The sequence below is a fragment of the Juglans microcarpa x Juglans regia genome, chromosome 5D (genome assembly GCF_004785595.1).
Source record: "Juglans microcarpa x Juglans regia isolate MS1-56 chromosome 5D, Jm3101_v1.0, whole genome shotgun sequence".
Taxonomy (NCBI): Eukaryota; Viridiplantae; Streptophyta; class Magnoliopsida; order Fagales; family Juglandaceae; genus Juglans; species Juglans microcarpa x Juglans regia.
Window position 1 is genome coordinate 8,861,881 of NC_054602.1, and position 18,215 is coordinate 8,880,095.

At 36.2% G+C, this 18,215-nt stretch overlaps 2 protein-coding genes across 6 annotated transcripts; both read right to left on the bottom strand.

Annotated features, from left to right (window-relative positions):
* Positions 1 to 106: 106 nt before the first annotated feature.
* LOC121264247 (leucine--tRNA ligase, chloroplastic/mitochondrial) lies at positions 107 to 8,963 on the bottom strand. The gene is made up of 20 exons (XM_041167341.1): positions 8,477 to 8,963; positions 7,932 to 8,076; positions 7,788 to 7,844; positions 7,135 to 7,254; positions 6,959 to 7,063; positions 6,618 to 6,841; positions 6,436 to 6,502; positions 6,196 to 6,350; positions 5,732 to 5,996; positions 5,443 to 5,637; positions 4,691 to 4,770; positions 4,448 to 4,510; positions 4,222 to 4,303; positions 3,769 to 3,846; positions 3,602 to 3,703; positions 3,281 to 3,453; positions 2,964 to 3,141; positions 1,930 to 2,007; positions 1,339 to 1,470; positions 107 to 689 (listed from the first exon to the last, which is right to left on the bottom strand). The coding sequence occupies exons 1-20, from the start codon at positions 8,860 to 8,862 to the stop codon at positions 447 to 449; spliced, it is 2,928 nt and encodes a 975-aa protein (XP_041023275.1). The 5' UTR covers positions 8,863 to 8,963; the 3' UTR covers positions 107 to 446.
* A 1,966-nt stretch (positions 8,964 to 10,929) lies between these two features.
* LOC121264248 (lysine-specific demethylase JMJ25-like) lies at positions 10,930 to 17,627 on the bottom strand. Of its 5 annotated transcripts, none has more exons than XM_041167346.1 (13): positions 17,479 to 17,627; positions 16,095 to 16,604; positions 15,824 to 15,933; positions 15,616 to 15,715; positions 15,379 to 15,511; positions 15,220 to 15,283; positions 14,415 to 15,117; positions 13,781 to 14,110; positions 11,839 to 12,237; positions 11,693 to 11,765; positions 11,531 to 11,616; positions 11,334 to 11,453; positions 10,930 to 11,153 (listed from the first exon to the last, which is right to left on the bottom strand). In XM_041167346.1, exons 2-13 carry the CDS (start codon positions 16,593 to 16,595, stop codon positions 11,037 to 11,039), a joined length of 2,736 nt encoding a protein of 911 aa, XP_041023280.1. In that variant the 5' UTR covers positions 16,596 to 16,604; positions 17,479 to 17,627; the 3' UTR covers positions 10,930 to 11,036. The 5 variants fall into 5 exon arrangements, with proteins under 5 accessions (XP_041023280.1, XP_041023277.1, XP_041023278.1 ...); XM_041167343.1 differs by having other exon boundaries at positions 15,379 to 15,517; XM_041167344.1 differs by having other exon boundaries at positions 15,379 to 15,517; positions 16,095 to 16,665.
* Positions 17,628 to 18,215: the final 588 nt, after the last annotated feature.

Genomic DNA, 18,215 nt, shown 5'->3' on the forward strand with positions numbered 1-18,215 from the left:
CCTTGGAAATTCTGGTTTTCCATCTTCAAAGCTGTGCTTCTCACTCGTAAAAGTAGCAAGAACATGTGTACTGACTCAGCCAATCCGAACAACAAACTTGATGCTAAATAAAGTTAATAATGTATAAAAGCAACTAAAAGATGATATTGCCCTGAAATACCCCACACATACACACACAACTATAACAGGTATGCATTCCCTAGTTGTTGTATCTAAAAGACTTTAATGCGCATTTAAATCTGGATTGGTCAGATTATCGACATGCATGTAAATATTCAACTTTAGCTGGAAAGTTCATTTGCAGGAGATATGCGGTCAAAGGCATATTTCTTTAGCCACCTGAAGATGTGCATCCAACAGATTTGAAGGGTGGATGCCCAGTTGGTGGCTACATGTAAACTCATAGCTGCCGCTTCCAGACTGAACTCTACATGGTCTCGCGGGGGCTACCGGGCACCGATCTTAATGTTTTCACGTTCCAAGATAACATTCAAAATCTTTCCAGGGACATAAATTCTCTTTTTGATAACCTTCCCAACCAAATATCTGGAGATTTTTTCATCCTCTACTGCTAAATTGAAAGCATCCTCCTCTGTACACCCTTCTTCAAACTGTATGGTACCCCTCGTCTTGCCGTTGATCTGAACAGGTAAGACAATAGTGGAATTCTTCAAGTAAACGGAGTTGGCCTGCAATTAAAGCATATAAATGTAACCGATTATATTGAGCAAAAAGCCCACACTTTTTCTATTCGTAGCACTAGCACCTTTTTTTAACATTAGGACCACAAATTAAAAATAAAAAAAATTTTAAGAATAAAATAATAATAATAAAAAATACTGTAGCATTCTAGAGGGATAGATTTTTGCATCAAGATGCTGCTGCATTAATTACCCAATGGTCAATCATGTATTCTGCTGGCATAATTGTCAGTAAAAGATAAACAAGAAGCCATATACATTTCATATGTATGCATGTGTAGTATGGGCCCACGTGTACATGTTGAGCCCCTCTATGTTCCAACAGCAACTCAGTTGCAGTAAATAAATGGTTATTTGGGCATTGATGAATATCCACGTGGAATGTCCCTGAGCATATATTAAGTGGAGCTACATACAAACTTTTCAAAGTGGGTAAGAACACAGCAAACTAAGAATTTGTGAATATTATCATAAGCACATCAGAATAACCCTATAGTTTTGTTATGCGATATTCAAATATGGATAATCCATACAGCGTTATGAAGTCCATTAAGAGTTAGAAGATATTGGTTATTAAACTGATAAGTTACTCAGAATTCCAAATACTTTGAAAGAGGTACATAGAATATAATAATACCTTTGGGAAAGGCTCATATGCAAGTGATCTTGAGTGTCCTAAGCGAAACCAGAGCTCCTCTGCCATGTGAGGTGCGTATGGTGAAAGTAACAACACAAATGCTTCAATGATCAATCTTGGTTGTTTATCCCACTGAAAAAGAGAAATAGAAAACAGATAAGATCAATAAGAGAAGCAAATAGGGAACTAAAATTAAGAAAAGAAAAGAAGAAAAGACCGGGCAGATGGGGACATATTCTTCGAAACATCAATAAATATTTTTTAAAAAATCACTGTACATTATCATAAAACAATCGTGAGTAATAATGCCAAGCCTTGCCGGTATCAAAACAATAAATGGCACTTCAAGCTGTCATGAAAGATATAGATTGCAAAACTACCTCACTCACAAGATACAGATAATACGTTTATTAGGTCCTCTCCCCATGTACTTGGGCTTTGCCTAGATTCTATTGATATTAATGAACTTTTAGTAATAAAAAAATAATAATAATCTTATTAGGTCCATGATACAGCCAGCCACCTAGGTCAGAATTTGTTTCGAGCCAAAATGAAAATAGTTACAAGTCTCTAAACTTTCACGGAGAAAACCTTATATGCTGCATTAATGAACTCCATCATTGCAGAAATTCCGGTGTTGAACCTTGTCCCTTCAATTTCCTCTGTTACCTGCAAATTGAGAACTCATAGGTCAGAGGGTTCTTCTCAAATTTATAAATAACGCACATATATAAAAATATGATGCACCGCCACTCCTACACAGGTGACAGACCTGTATCCTCCATGATTTTTTTTATCAGTAAACAAAATTTTATTAATCATAAAATAGACAAAGGCCCAAGTATATAGGACATATACAAGAGCATCACCTATGCATGCTAGTTTAGAAATACGAGCCCAATATGATTCTAGCACAAAGAGTCCCAATATTCCTTTTCATGGAAGAAGCATCAATAAATATGAGCCTGATATGGCAAGCTGTTAGACTCTCTCGTCTAATTTATAATCTTTTAAGCAAAAAATTATGCATCTTAAGCCTTGCAGAATCACACATGCATTTGCGCCCTAGCCTGTTTAGGATTTCTCAAGTAACCTGGAAATCCCAACGTCCAATTATAACTATATTAAAAACCACAATAAACTTGTATTAGTCGTAATACCCAGGCCACACTCCTTACCCATCCAATAGACATAAAAATATGATACGTGTGGAATTCTAAGATTTTCCTCTACGAATAAACAACATTCATGCACAAGTTTACAAGAGCTTTTCTGAACGCATATAGAAAGTTATCTAACCTATACTCCAACGTGGCACATGATGGTTGCCCACACCCACAACCTATATGCAAGTCCACGTAACATTTTTTTTTTTTTTTTTTAAGTAAAATGAGTCCAAGTCCATGTAACATATGTGTGTAATCAATACAAAGTAAGTAACACATGGTTGTGCAGATTCAGTCTCAAACTGCGAATAAAATTAAGAGACTCGCAAGTGCCAAAAGAGATTATACAGATTGATAGGAATACAGATGAGTGAGAGAGAGAGAGAGAGAGAGAGGAGAGGGCGGGCATTCAAAACACATTATAAAGGGAAGCTACATTCTTAGAAATTGAGATGTGACCTTAGAAATGCATTTATGGAGGGAACGAAGTTGTTCTAAAGTAGGTTCTTCATCACTTGCCACTGTACCATCCATGAATGTACCATTAGGTGAAGGTGAGCCGACTATCAGTCTCCAACTTCTTCCTAAAAATCGATGGACACCTTCAATACCACTAGTGTTCCAAGTTTTCGAGTCCCTAGAAGCAGAAGAAAGTGCAACATTATGTAAGAAATGAGCATAGCTTCGTCAGTGCTATTTGTACAAAAGCACTGACAGATTGGTCAGAAAAAATTTGTTCCAAATAAGATAAAACAAAACATTCAAGGGAAACCTACCTAAATGGTCCCATAAACATTTCATATAAGCGAAGGGAATCTGCACCATACTCAGAAACAACGTCATCAGGATTCACAACATTTCCCCTACTTTTACTCATCTTGTGAGCACGAGCCACCAAACGAATTTTTGGATTATCTTTCAGCACAAAAGAATCCCCAGATTTCACAACCTAGAGAAGACGTATGATGTCATCATAAGCGAGAGAGAGAGAGAGAGAGAGAGAGAGATTCCAGCATACAGCCTTGTTTCCTACTGAAAGTGAAGGAATCCATAAAGATGGAAAAGGAAGTATATCTATTGAAGCAACCAGGACATACTTTCTCCTCAGGAATTTTTTCTTGAATACTTTCACCCAGCATATCAGCATACTCTGCAGATATAAAGTTCCCATCTGAATTGCGGAAAGCCATATATTGAACCTGCAACCTGAACCATTAGAAAAATGGAATGGAGTATTACTTTATGCATAAGAAACTATGCTTACTTCTCCAAGGATAATGCCCTGATTTATGACACACTGGAAGGGTTCCTTGGTGGACACAACACCAATGTCATAGAGAACCTGCAACAAAGAGATGCCATCAGATTTGTTAAGTATTGCAATGACATTGCAAATAGAATCTAGACAACTAATTCACTGTCAAAAGATGGTTTGTGAAGCTAGCAACACCACTCAGACCCAGCCACCTTTGATTTCTGGAGCAAATAAAACCTAATATTGATAACTCGACTTGCTCCACAAGTGTGTAGAGAGCCTCTAATTTCACAAGACATGCACAATTTGTGATCTCAGACTCCAACAAGAGTAATGATATTAATAGATTATAATGCAATATTACAGTTTCAACAAACATGGCAACTCTAGAAACAGGTGTGATTTCCTGTAGGTCACAAACCTTGTACCCTAAGGAAGTTGAAGAATAACATGTTCACAAACCTTGTGCCAGAACCTGGAATAAAGTAAATGAAGAACAGCATGTTCCGCACCACCAACATACACATCAACAGGGCTCCAATACCTGCAGAAGAGAATATGCTTCAAAGGCTAAGAAATTACATTATTTGTAATTAAAAACAGATTACTCATATAGCAACTCAAACTCCCTAATTGTGTGAGAAAAATTAAGGAAAATAAGCATTGTGTCCATAAAAGCTTCTATTACCTTTCTTTTTCCTTATCAACCAATTCTTTTGAATTTTTTGGATCCATAAATCTCAAATAGTACCTGGACAGGATAATAAACACATAAGAATAAGACTTCAATTTTAATAAGCATTTTATATTTGAATAAGTAAAAAGGTCTTGCATGGGATGGGACTCATAACAAATACCATAATTAAGAGCTAAAATAGAGATATTAACCAATTAAAATTCGAACTATTGAATGTCATATCCAACACATTACCAACAAGAGCCAGCCCATTGTGGCATGGTGTTTGATTCTCTTCTAGCTGGCTTTCCAGATGAAGGATCTGTAGTTTTGATCTGAGAATCATTCACAAAAGTTAAGGCCAAAAACTTTAATGAGGGCTAGAGGGCTAGTCAAAGTACTTCTGAATATAAGGTAGAGAAATTGAGAAGAGACCAGTCCAAACTCTCAGAGAAAACAACACACATCTAGCTTAGTGGTGGTTAATTGGTTTACCTCTATTATTCAACATCAAAAACCAATCTCTAATTATGTGTTCCTCTTATATACTACTATGTGCTTGGGCTATACCTTTTGCATTTTTTAAATCATGCAACTGGAAGGCTCATATGTATTCCTTTTTCTTTTCTTTTTTTGCAGGGAAAAAATTTAACCAAATACCTCCTGGTGCCCATCCCAACTATTTATCACATGTACAAATGCTCACAGCAGGATCGTATCAAGTTTAAATTGTTCTGATATTTTGATTACATGGTACGGAAAAAATAATTACATAAGGGCATATATTTTGTTTAAAGAACAATATATTCCAAACCTGCAAAAGATGCTCCGATTTATTTATTTATTTATTTTGACAAGTAAGATGCGCCAGGAATTTTTACATTAAAACAAATTTCGATATGATTTATGATAACTGTATGCATCACCAGAACTCAAAAAGCCAAGATATAATGAACACCAATTCAAACTAAGGAGCAAATGAAAGGACGATAAAAAGTTAAAAATACCCAAGATGCTGCTTTTGCTAGTGGCGGTTCCCCTGTCCCTGTGGGAGTAAAGTCCTCCAATTCTGGTAGGGTGAGAGGCAGTTCTTTTTCAAGAAGTGGAATAGTCTCACCAGAATCATCCAAGAAAATGACTGGGATAGGCTCCCCCCAATAACGCTGCCGAGCAAAAAGCCAGTCCCTCAACTTGTAGTTCACCTAAAGAAAGAAAAATTTCAGGTAATGCAATATCATCTGTACAAAAGGTAGCGATTAACCAAACCAGCAACCCCCCCGCCCCCAGCAAAGGCACCTTTTTCTTCCCATTTCCAGTTTTCTCAGCCCACTCAATAACTTTAGCAGTAGCTTCTTTGCTGCACAAGCCATTAATATCAAGCCCCAAAGTTGAATCTGATGAATTTATAATTGTGCCTTGACCCAGAAAAGCATTTCCATAATCATTAGGACTCTTTTCATCTGGTGACACAACCCAACGAATAGGTATATCATACTTCAAAGCAAACTCATGGTCACGAGTGTCATGTGCAGGTACAGCCATAATTGCTCCAGTTCCGTAACTGCACAAACAATGAAGTTTTCACATTTCAGTCATACCGAATAAAAACTCTCCAAAAAAGCATGTCAAGTCATCAATGGGTCTACTTCACAACAAAAAAAAAAAAAAACACGAGTAAAAGTTGCAACTCCAGCATACATGCATCTGCCAACAGACAAAGTGCTATAAAGAAGGGAATAGATTAAGAACGAACTACACACCTCCCAAGGACATAATCAGCAACCCAAATAGGGATAGCTTCCCCGTTAGCTGGATTTCTTGCATAACAACCACTAAAGACCCCAGTTTTTTCCTTCTGAAGCTCAGTCCTCTCAAGGTCACTCTTCCTTGTGGCAAGATCTTTATATTGCTCCACCTGTGATCGATGTTGTTGTGTTCTAATTACCCATGGTTAACAAACATTTTAAAACAGATTAATCAGGAGAACAAGAAATACATACATATTTCTGCTGGGCTGTGGACACCAATGATGACAACAAAAAATGCTCCGGTGCCACAACTAAGTAGCTGCAACCAAAGAACTGTTAAGAATGAATCCAAATTCAAGGACAAATCCATAGTATATATGATGCATGCAATTTACAGAAAAAACACAGACAACAACAATGTGTAAGAGGAATACGTTGCTCCAAAGATGGTATCAGGCCTGGTAGTAAAAACTGTAATCTTTATATCACTTTCTCGTCCATCATTGTCGAGAACAAAAAATTCCATCTCAGCCCCTTCTGACCTCCCTATCCAGTTTCTTTGCATTTCCTTTACACTATCAGGCCAGTCGAGGTCATCTAAATCTTCAAGAAGACGTTCAGCATATGCAGTAATCTTGAGCATCCATTGCCTCATTGGCTGCTTGGTAATAAACAATGACACTGTAAAATTATAAAACATTCAAAAACCAGAAATAAGAGAAAGAAATTCTGAAACTACATGGTGTAAAAAAATAGATACATTAAACCAGCATACCTTTCTTATAACTGGATGACCCCCACGCTCACTCACACCATCTATCACCTCCTCATTTGCCAAGACAGTGCCAAGAGCAGGACACCAATTGACTGGCACTTCAGCCTGAACATATATTATGTCAGTTCTGTTTTATAGTTGGCATTGAAAATAGTGCAGGCAAGATTATCTTTGACCTGGTATGCGAGTCCTCTCTTTAACAGCTGAAGAAAGATCCACTGCGTCCATTTATAATATTCTGGTTCTGTTGTAGCAATTTCACGGTCCCAGTCATATGAAAAGCCTAATGATTTAAGCTGCAAATCAAATAAGATAATAAGAAAAAAGAAAAATCACACCATCTGCTGGAAACTACAAGAGATGCTACTTGTGATGTTGATTGATTAAAATGAAAAAAAAAATTATTTCTGCATTGATAATTTTCAGAATTTGAATATAGACTCACAGACTGACATCTGTCTAAATTCTGTTATGAACATATCAAAACACAGAGGGGCTACACCAAAGCCCACTAACAGTAAGCTCTTCATGTTTATAGTCTCGTCGTGATAATCAAATACCATGTTATATCATAATCAGGTCTAGAGACTATGAACCACAACCATTAAATAGAATATCAAATTAATAAACTTCCATGTTTCAACTTTACCATCATATAGAATCTCAATTTTTTCCAAGTGTATCTTGGAGTTGCACTCAAAAGAATTCTATACTTGTAATTAAATGTTAAAATTCGGGAAAATTCCAGGGGAGTTCAGTTCCACAACTACCATTGAGCAATAGATTGAAACTCGAGAACTCACTCTTCATTATCAATCACATGCATTACCTGAGAACGAAAGCGGTTGATGTTCCTCAAAGTTGTAATTTTTGGGTGAGTTCCAGTCTGTTGGAGACATGCAATAGTCAATATAAAAATGTGCATAACCATTTACCAAAGCAATGCATCAGAATGGCAAAACAAATCACAAACCTCAATTGCATATTGCTCTGCAGGCAATCCAAATGCATCCCATCCCATTGGGTGCAAAACATTGTAACCCTGCATGCGTTTGAATCTAGCAAGAATATCGGTGGCAGTATACCCCAGTGGATGGCCGACATGTAGCCCAGCTCCACTGTACCAGTTGATTAAAATGTGCACAGTTACCTCAGTCACAACCGCCCGACTTACAAAAAGTACATTACTTACACTACAAACAATCACGGCACGTAAAATCACATCATGTTAAAATTCCCAGTCAACCTCGATTGCTTCTACCCAGCGTAGTTACCATACAAACCTCAAGCAGTGAATATTTCACTGATCGATTTGCACAACACAGACAAATTAAAACTTGGCCTTCTCAATTTTACGGATTCATTCCTATAACCAGATAACCCAAATTACCCAAAAGTTCCAACTACTAATATCTAGTACTTTTAGCGTAGTACTCTTTTACATTTCTACTTTTTTTGTTTGTTTGGGTGTGTATGTGTGTGAGAGAGAGAGAGAGAGAGAGAGAGAGAGAGAGAGACCTGGGATATGGGAACATGTCGAGGACATAAAACTTAGGTTTGGAAGTATCAATTTCATCTGGTGTTCGAAAAGTCTGATTCTTCTCCCAATAATGCTGCCACTTGGGCTCGATTACGTGAAAAGGGTAAGCCCGCTTCACAACCGGCTGTCGCTTCTCCTTCCGCTCATCTTCTTCTTCTTGCACTTCATTTATCCCCCCAGTAACCGAGCTTTTGATAGAACTACCATAACCGTAGCTCTTATTACACTGTCTGAGACAAAAAGTGCCCTTCTTGGTGGTGAACTTCCGAGACCCAAAACTTTGTGCGGGTGTGGAAAAGAGAAATGCACGTGAACGAGGTGGGAGCGCTTGGGTTTGCACATGGGTCTGCAAGTGAACTTTCATTGCGCACAAGGCTTGAACAGAAGAAGGAGAAGACGGATTGGAATTGGAAGTACCAGCGTGGAAGACTGGCCTCGGATTGAAGAATGAGATAATGGAATATGATGGCCGTTAAAATTAATCGGTTGGTTTTGTCGATTCCCTTTTGGGCCGAAGGCTGAACGCAGGAACAATCTAGGCCCAATCTATTATTGGGCTTCGAGGATCACTTGGAGTTGGTTCGAGTATTGGGCAATCTATAGCCCAATCATGTGTTCGAAGTGGTGATCTATTACTATATATAAAAGCGAAGTCATATAATTCTGACATAGCATTCTATCTATAAAAGTAAATATTCTGCCCACTAAATTTAAAGTGTTATGTTTATAATGTGGTAAACCTTTTAAAAAGCAATATTTCATTATGAATCATTGAAACTTTTAAATTTCTTTTCTTTTCTTATATATAAAGATATAAACCGATTCAAAACTCCACCCAAAAGTACTAATTCAACATTTTTATTATTTTGTATTTTAAGCAGAATCATATGACTCTGATGTTGCATTCTACTCATAAAAGTAAGCATTCTACCCATTAGAGTTGAAGTATTATATTTATGGAGCGGTAATCTTTTAAAAAAAACAATGTTTCATTATGAACTGTTGTAACTTTTAAGTTTCTTTTATTTTATTACATATAAAGATATAAATTGTTTCAAATCTCCATTTAAATGTATTATTTCAACTTTTATATTATTTTGTCAAATAAATCACTCTATAAACCGTTTCGAACTTATCCACTATAAAACTTGGTCTCTCTCTAAATTTCTCTCTCTCATACACAGCAATCTGCTCATTGTGAGGGTTATAAGCTCGTATTAATAAGAATAATGCTATTATGCTGCTCCGTTTTACTCTCTCATTTTGACCACTCATGCATTTATTTTTTGTTTACATTTTTTTTTCTTTTAATTAATGATTAAGGAAATGACTATTAGGCTGCGTTTGGTTCCCAAATTCAGCTGAGTTCAGTTGAGTTCAATCTAATTTTAAGCTGAGTTTAACATTCAAACACTCAACTCTGAAATTACTAAACTCATCTCAACTCAAAATCTTCTTACACGTGAGACTCACAACCTTTTTCAATTTTCTATAAAAAGTATTAAACTCATCTTAACATTCAAACACACTTTAAACTTAATTTAAATGGACTCCACATAACTCCATCCACTACTTAACTCACTACTATTCATAAAGAACTCAATTCAACTGAACTCATCTCAACATCCAAACGCAGCCTAGTGTATTGCTATCTTTTTTTTATAAATGTTTAAAAATATTAAAAAAATATGAATAAGAAAAATGAAAAAAATTGAAAAGGAAAATTTTGCGGGCATGACTGCTGGGCGGCTCCCTGACTGGACTCTATTAATAATGTGAATGGTCAAATCTCTTGATCCCTAAACTTCTTTAGATGATATCGAATTTTTTTCAACCATTTATATTTTCATATTAAAACTCAAATAGATTATTATGTATAAATTACTTATATCCTTCAAAAATTAACATTTTAAATGTCAATAAACTATTTTTAATGGTAACTAAAAAAATCATTTCCATAAACTACCAACTTTAAAATATAGCCAATCTATAAACTACCAAGGTAGAAAACTTCCCCACTTAACACAAATTATTAAAATAAAATAATATAAACCTTATACTTCTTTTGTGCTATAAATTACATTGCAATTGGAAGGAAACATAATTTTCCATAATACGTGAACGGCAGATGTGGTAGATCCATAGACCTTGATGGAGCACTATGCTTCTTAAGATTTGATGTCTCGTTTGGTGACACAGATGAGATGAAATAAAAGTTAAAAGTTAAATAAAATATTGTTAAAATATTATTTTTTAATATTATTTTTATTTTAAAATTTTATAAAATTAAATTATTTATTATATTTTATACAAGAGTTTAAAAAAATTATAATGATTATATAAATTGAGAGCAGATATCTACCAAACCAAATCAGGCCTTGGGAGTTTTATAATTTTATTACTTCCTCCATAGTTTTCCAACGGTGCAACGATGCAGAAAAGATAGGAATATTTTATTAAACATCAAAATGTACAAATTTCAAGGGGCAATTGGCCCCACATATTACAATGCAGCTCTGCCAATGTACACGATCTTATTCAGGACCCCAAATTGGGGTATAGCTTTCCTAAGTACTCCTCTGGGTTGGGGTTTGATAATAAGCCTTCTAAATCTTTAACGGCTTGGTCAACCGCATAGATTATCATTTTCTTTATCTGTTGCACCCAAAGATCACACAGGAAATTGTTTAGAATTAGAGTGGAAAAGTGAAATATTAGACACACATACACAAAAGATCACTCCAAAAACTGGAGACAAACAAAGAAAGGAGAATGTCAAGGAAATCCACTTGCACAACTATAACTAACATAGTGCGTGGGGAATAGACCTATTACCTCAAGTTTATCTTCTCTGGCCTTATGGTTTATAGGAAGTTGTCGAAACTCCTCGGTTAAGCGGAGGCACTCATGGACATTTTCAGGAGAGACGAAGTCAACGGCAACTTTTGTACATGACTGTGCAGGTGGAGATATAACGATTAGAATCATACAATCCTGACTGAATTGTACAGCAACTTTTTCAGTTTGAGTACCTTGAGATTCCTAACTTGGTGCGGACATCCAGCAGGAATGAATACTGCTTCTCCAAGTCTTTGCTCAAATGTCCACGGTTCCACACCTAGATGTATGAAAAAAATGCATAAACAACTACGCATGGGTATCACAAAAACACTATTGCATTTTCTCGTGCTTACCGAATTCTTCTTTTAGCTTCATTTTGTGCTCCGAAGTTAAATAAAAAGATTGGTCATGAATTGGGTGGACAACCTAAAGAAACAGTAAGCATCAGAACCTGCAAAGGAGACATGGATAATCAGAAGCTTTAGTTGCTATAAATTACCTGTTCAACAGGAGAACAATAGGTGTGCCTAAATTCTTTTGAGTGATTTCTAAGATAGGCTTCTAATTTTGGCACATCTTCTCTCCGAAAGATATCCCACAGAGCACCACCAGCTTCTTCTTCTGTGGATAAAGACCAAAGAGCAGCCAACTCTGTCTCAGATTTTGAAATCTCTGGTTTTCCATACGTTTCAGAGGGGAATGCACTTATATCTCTGATATCTGAGACCTCCTGCTCCTCATTGTTACCTTCAACAAGTTGGTCAGCTTGACATTTTAAACTCTCTCTGTCTAGCCGCTCCTGGTGATCTTGGGCCCTGTGTATTTCTTTTAACCTTGCAATTGCAGAATGCTGCTCGTGACTTAACACTACTTCTTCTGTATGTGTCAAAATATTAACCTGCACCAACCAGCTTGTCAGAAAGAACATTTTTTTTATAAGCAAGCAGCTTGTCAAAAAAACATGTCGCCTTGATGCTTGAATGATTCAGAAGGCCAAAATTTACAGATACAGAAGTTTTTCAGCATAAAAAAAATCAATAAGAAAATAATAATTTATCACATCTCACAGTTGTAAAAGCCCTCCAATTTAATAAGAATTCAAATGATTGGCTACATAGTTAAAAACTCACATCTTCCAATTGATTATGTACATTTAAAATATTTTCTAAGAGCCCAATATTTACGTTGTCACACCTTGCCATGCAGTTCACAATCAGATTAAGGGCATCCCATACTCTATTTCCTTCTTTCAGTCGGAAATTCGGGATGAAGAGAGAACTACTTCTTCATTAAACTGAAAGCAGATAGAAGAGTTACTCTCATATGAAGAGAAGAGAAAACTATTCCTTGATTCCATTGTAAGGTAAGTAAGGAGATCTTTCTTCTCTTCTTTAAACCCATCCCCCTACAGAGGAATATAGGAAAGTGAATGTGATCCTACATTGCTTAGGAGAGATAAATCTTTGTCCTTTATAATGATTCCAAGGAACTCCAATTGTAACGTCAACTAGTCCAAGTATGGGCTTAGATGTGGCTTGTGACTTTCTTGAGTTATTACATGCTTTCAATCAGTGGTCATTTACATCATACAATCTTCAAATGTCTAGCTCGCCTGCTTCCCTCGAGAGGCATATGATTTTTCCACACCTTTGGTTTAAAATGTCATGCCCCACCCACCAAATACCAATTAAAAGTTCTTTCACATAAAAGTATTTTGTGTCAAGACTCAATTGTCCTACAGAGGAATTTTTAATAAGAAAGAGAACACACTACACAATGTGAGGGCCATCGCTACCGTTTTGATTAGTGGTATTCTTCCTACTTGAGAGAAGACCTTTGCTTTCCATCCCGTGGTTTTCTTCTTAATCCTTTCTTCGATTTTCTTCCCACATTTTTTTTTAATCTTCCAAATGTGTAGGTCCAAGCATCTTCTTTCTTTTTTTCAGATTAAGCATTTGAGATATTGTTGTTCAAGCTTGTCCCTTGAGGAGATTTTGCTTAAGTGAATGGCTGATTTCTAGGTTTGACCAATCTTAGACATAATTTTTGAAGCATAAGCTTTCTCTAGTTGAGCCACATTATCCAGTCCTGCATTAAATGACCAAGAATTTTATCATTTACGTTTAAAATAATTTCATCGGAGGGATTGTTGTCTAGGTGAAAGAGCTGAGGGAGAGTTTGAGGGAGGTGATTTGGAGAGACCAATGCCAGGTTGGTAGACGTTTCTCTAGGGAGCTATAAGAGAGGGTGAAACGAGCAAATTAGCAATCTCTACAACTACATTTGAAATTGTTAAAAAGCAATGAGAATTTCATTTTCTGGTCTAAACAAAAAAATTGAGTATGATGCAAAAACTAAACTTCTTGAGTCTAAAGTACAACCAAAATGTCAGTGCATACAGTGCACATTATATTGTAAAATGTTAGTTTGTGAAGACATACCGCATCTGACATATCACAATGAAGCTTAGTTACAGAATCCCCTCGTCCAAGCTCTTCTGCAATCCCATAACCAATATATGTTTTTGGACCCAGATCTGGTTTCAAGACACCCGAAGGCAACTTGACAGCTACATTAAGGATACCAGCCCTAGGATCTGTATATTCCGAAAATGGTAATACACTTATAAATTCATCACAATGACGGGGCAACAGATCCTCAAACTTGTCAGATGGGGGCCAGTCCTTTAGCTTGAGCATCTCTGGCCAAAAGTTAATGTATCTCCTCCCTTCTGTGTAACCTTCGAAAAATTGACGAGTACTAATCTCTACCTGCATGTTCGAACAAAATCAGCATTCAAATAATGATATTGCGAAGGCATATACCTAAAGGCTAAGTAAGAGAAAAATAAACTTTATAGAGAAAATATTTTCAAATGAAAGCCAGATAAATCAGGGATTCGGAAACATAAGAAGGAACGTGATGGGTGTTGGGGTCTTTGCGGTTGTGTGTGTGCAGGAGGGTGAGAGAGAGAGAGAGAGAGAGAGAGAGAGAGAGAGAGAGAGATGTATATAAAACAGAAGACAAAGAAGGAAATGAAAATGGGACTGTGCAAAGAGGAATAGGTAACTAAACCTCACAACCAGCCAGGCAATCAATGGCCTTCACTTCTGACATTTTTGAGCTGATCTCTGAATCCACATTTTCGCATAACGCACGCCAGATGACCATTGGCTCCCAGCTTAAACCGGGTGCCTGTTCAAGAGCATCACGAACTATAACCGGTTCACCACTAGTCCAGCACTGTCGGAAGTGAAAAAGCTTTTCTTCTTTAAGAATGTTGTCCCTTAGAACTGGACAATACAAGTAATTGTCATCAGAATCTACTCTAGAAGCTGCTCTTCGCAGCATCTTCTTGCTCATTCCACTACATTTGCGCTTGAAAATTCTCTGTTGAGTCCTAAACCTCTCCCATATATCTCCTGCTTTGGCTTCTAAATTTGAAATCCAACCCTGTGGAAGGATACGTTTCAGCTCCAATACACATTTACCACACCCACCAATTTCCTTTGGGGCACAAATAACCCTTCCGTCATCATTATAACGCCACTTGGTAAAGGACTCGCGATGTTCCTTTAAAGATTTTGAAAGAGAAGATTTTGGAAGAGGATATCTACCATGAATGTAATCATAACCCATGTTTATGTATTGAAACTTCACGCCAGCACGGCTTGTAACGCTTCCCTTACGAATTTCTTGGCAACAACTGAGACAGAGTTCATAGGAACATTCTGGGCAGCTTCGATGAAGGTCTGTGATTGAAGTTGCACAATGATCACTGCTCCAAGACCCCATAAAGAAAATTTAATAAAACAAAATACACATAGGACATGAAAGGGCGTGAAAGAGTTATAGAATTTAATAAGGAAGAGATGCTCACCAAAAGACACGTTCATTCTCATGACAAAGGGCTTGTGGTACTTCAATTTCAGAATATGATTTTCCTACCAAAAATATTTCCCATAAGCAATTTCTAAATTCAAACAGAAAACTCAAATCCATAGCTAAAAACTATGTGTGTGTGTGTGCGCGGGCGTACCCTGAATATTAGCCTCAATCTGTATCTCCCCAGTTTGCTCTTCACGGATTTGTTTCAAATGCGGAAGCAAATAATATAGTAAATACTGGAGATGCTGGATCTTTTCACCATTAGAGATATCCCTCTTTAAATTCTGAAGCTTAGAAAGATTTAAAAAAAAAAAAAAAAAAAAACAGATTGTTTCATTAGATAAAGTAATTTGAAGTCATTGACAGAACAACAAGATAAATACCATACCTTAATCATCCCACTTGAGTGCAAGCACGCATTACAGTTGCAGTTTCCACGACAATATGGGCAAAGCTCTGAAATTTCTAATTCTTTTAAGTGAGGATACCTATAAACATAAGATTCAGCCAGAATGATACAGTTAAAAAGAGCTATTTCGGACTTGAAGGGGTAAAACATGTCTAAAGAAAAGTTGAATATAAATAGAATATCATACCATTGCTTGATACATTGAACGCAATACATTTTCTGATTGCAGTTGGTGCAAGGGACAACAGTTCTTTTCTTCATACACTGATGACATTTTAAGGGATCCGTGGCAGTATCCTGTTAGGAAAAAAGTTAAGCATGACTTTCAGAGTACAAAGAAAAGTATTAAAAGAAAAGAAAACAAAACAAAACAAAAATAATTATTTCTTTGACTGAAATGGAAATACAAAGATAATTATAGGATCTTAGAGGGAAGGACATAAATAAAGATAGATTACCTTCGTACGTTTTGCACTATATCCATCCTTACTTGCCGGACACACCTTAGTATTCCTTACCTCATTAATTTTTTCTGTTGCATCCTCTGAATTGAGTTCAGTCATCACCCTGTCCAAATTCCTAGTTCTTTTCCGCTCTTTTGCCTTAAGGAGAAACATGGTTTCTTCATCTTCTTCAAACACATTATCAAACCAATCATCTTCAAAATGCCTTTCCTTGTTTGAGGCATTGCGGCGCTTCTTTGGAGTTCTTTGACCACATGGGGACTCACTTTCCTGAGTATTCTTTCTTTTCTTAGATGAAAGTTTTGTTCTCGCCCCTGAGGACCCAGAATAGCCATTCTCTTTCTTCTCTGATATTGACGGTTTACTTCCATGTTCCAGGATTCGTTGAATTCTTCCCTCTCTGGGAACCCTAGAAACCCTTGAGAATTGAGAGACTCTCCGCGAGTCATTTTGATACCGGCTCAACTTTTCTTGCTTTGCAATCAAAACCTCCATTTCGTCTCACTGTAGATATTACGAGGAATAAATGATGCCTTTATTTATTGGTGTCCACAAGGCAGAAGTTCTACAGCAGCTTGAAGAATTAACAGTAACATATTGCGATCAAACAGAAACCGTCAGGAACCAAACCCCAATCAATTACCAAATTCTAAAACAAAACAACTCTATCCAACAGGAATTAGATTCGTAAAAAAAAGGGTTCATTCTTGGCCCAAAATACTTACAAGTTACAACATTGAAGATGTCAAAAACCAGCTAACAGACACGCACATCCACATGCACACATTTTTTTGGGAAAACAAATTTCTACACACGGCAAAGTTGGAGCTCAAGAGGAAAGAGAAGCCACACGCAGAAAATCTCATAGCATTAAACAAGTCTAAAGGAAAATAATTCCGGGATAGATTCTCCAATAACTATTTTAAGAAATATGATAAATATGCAAAAACAGAAAAGAAATTCCCCAACGATCATCAACGCCAAGAGGTTTCAGAATAAAAATAAAATATGATTAGCAGCGAAAATTAACCCTGAACAAATTCATCAACAAAGAAGATCAGAATTCAGATTTCCAACAGTTTCATACAATAGCTTATTTTAAAAAAAGAAAAAAAAAAAAAGGGAGCTGAAACCAATGGCGAACAATGATCAGAATTTAGATTCTCAGCAATTTAACGCAACAAATTACTTCTAAAAAAATAAAAAAAATAAGGAAGAAGACAGAGATTAATGAATCACGGGAAACAGATAATCTAGATTCTCAACGATCTCATGCAAGCAATTTTTAAAGACACAATAAAAAAAACAAAGAGGGAAAGAAACAGAGACGGAGAATTGAATCATGGCGAGAGCCCGATTGACGGATTGAAGACCGTACCTGATTCTTGAGAAAACAGAGCAAGAATGTAACGTATGATTACGAGCTCCAAATACGGGGATGATCGGAGTCAAAGCAATCGAATCCAAATTGATCGCACAGCATATTTCAAAACTTGAATGTAAAATACGGATAATGAGAAAGAGACGGTGAAAGACGAAGACATTTTACGGACTGATGAGGTCACGTGTTTTTACTAGGAATAAGCACTAGAGTTTCGATTTATGGTTCTCGAAATAACAAAATTATGGTTCTCGAAATTGGAGTTCCGATATATATATATATATATATATATATATTTATAGGAAAAGCACTAAAGTAGTAAAGTTCCTAGGAAAAGGAAACTAGTAATTAGTAATAGAAGGAAAAGCAAAGCAGAGGAGAGAGGAGAGAAGCCGAAGGAAAAGGAAGTTTTTCAGTCACGCAAAGGAGTCTTATCACACATCAAATATTATATTTATTTTATTTTTCTAAAATTTTATTTATTTTTATTCTTCTTAAATTAATTAAAATTTTCTACCCATCTTTCATATACCACATATTTAATAAGATAAAAAATTAAAAATTAAAAAATTATATGTAATGTGTGAAAATAATAAATAAAATTATTCATTCCTTTTATCTTTTTCTTCTCCCTCCATAAATTGATATATAAAGGAGAATTATGACAAAACACAATTGATTTTTGGCAGAATTAGATGGTTCTTTTTATTTTTTAATGCCAGTTTTATTTTTCA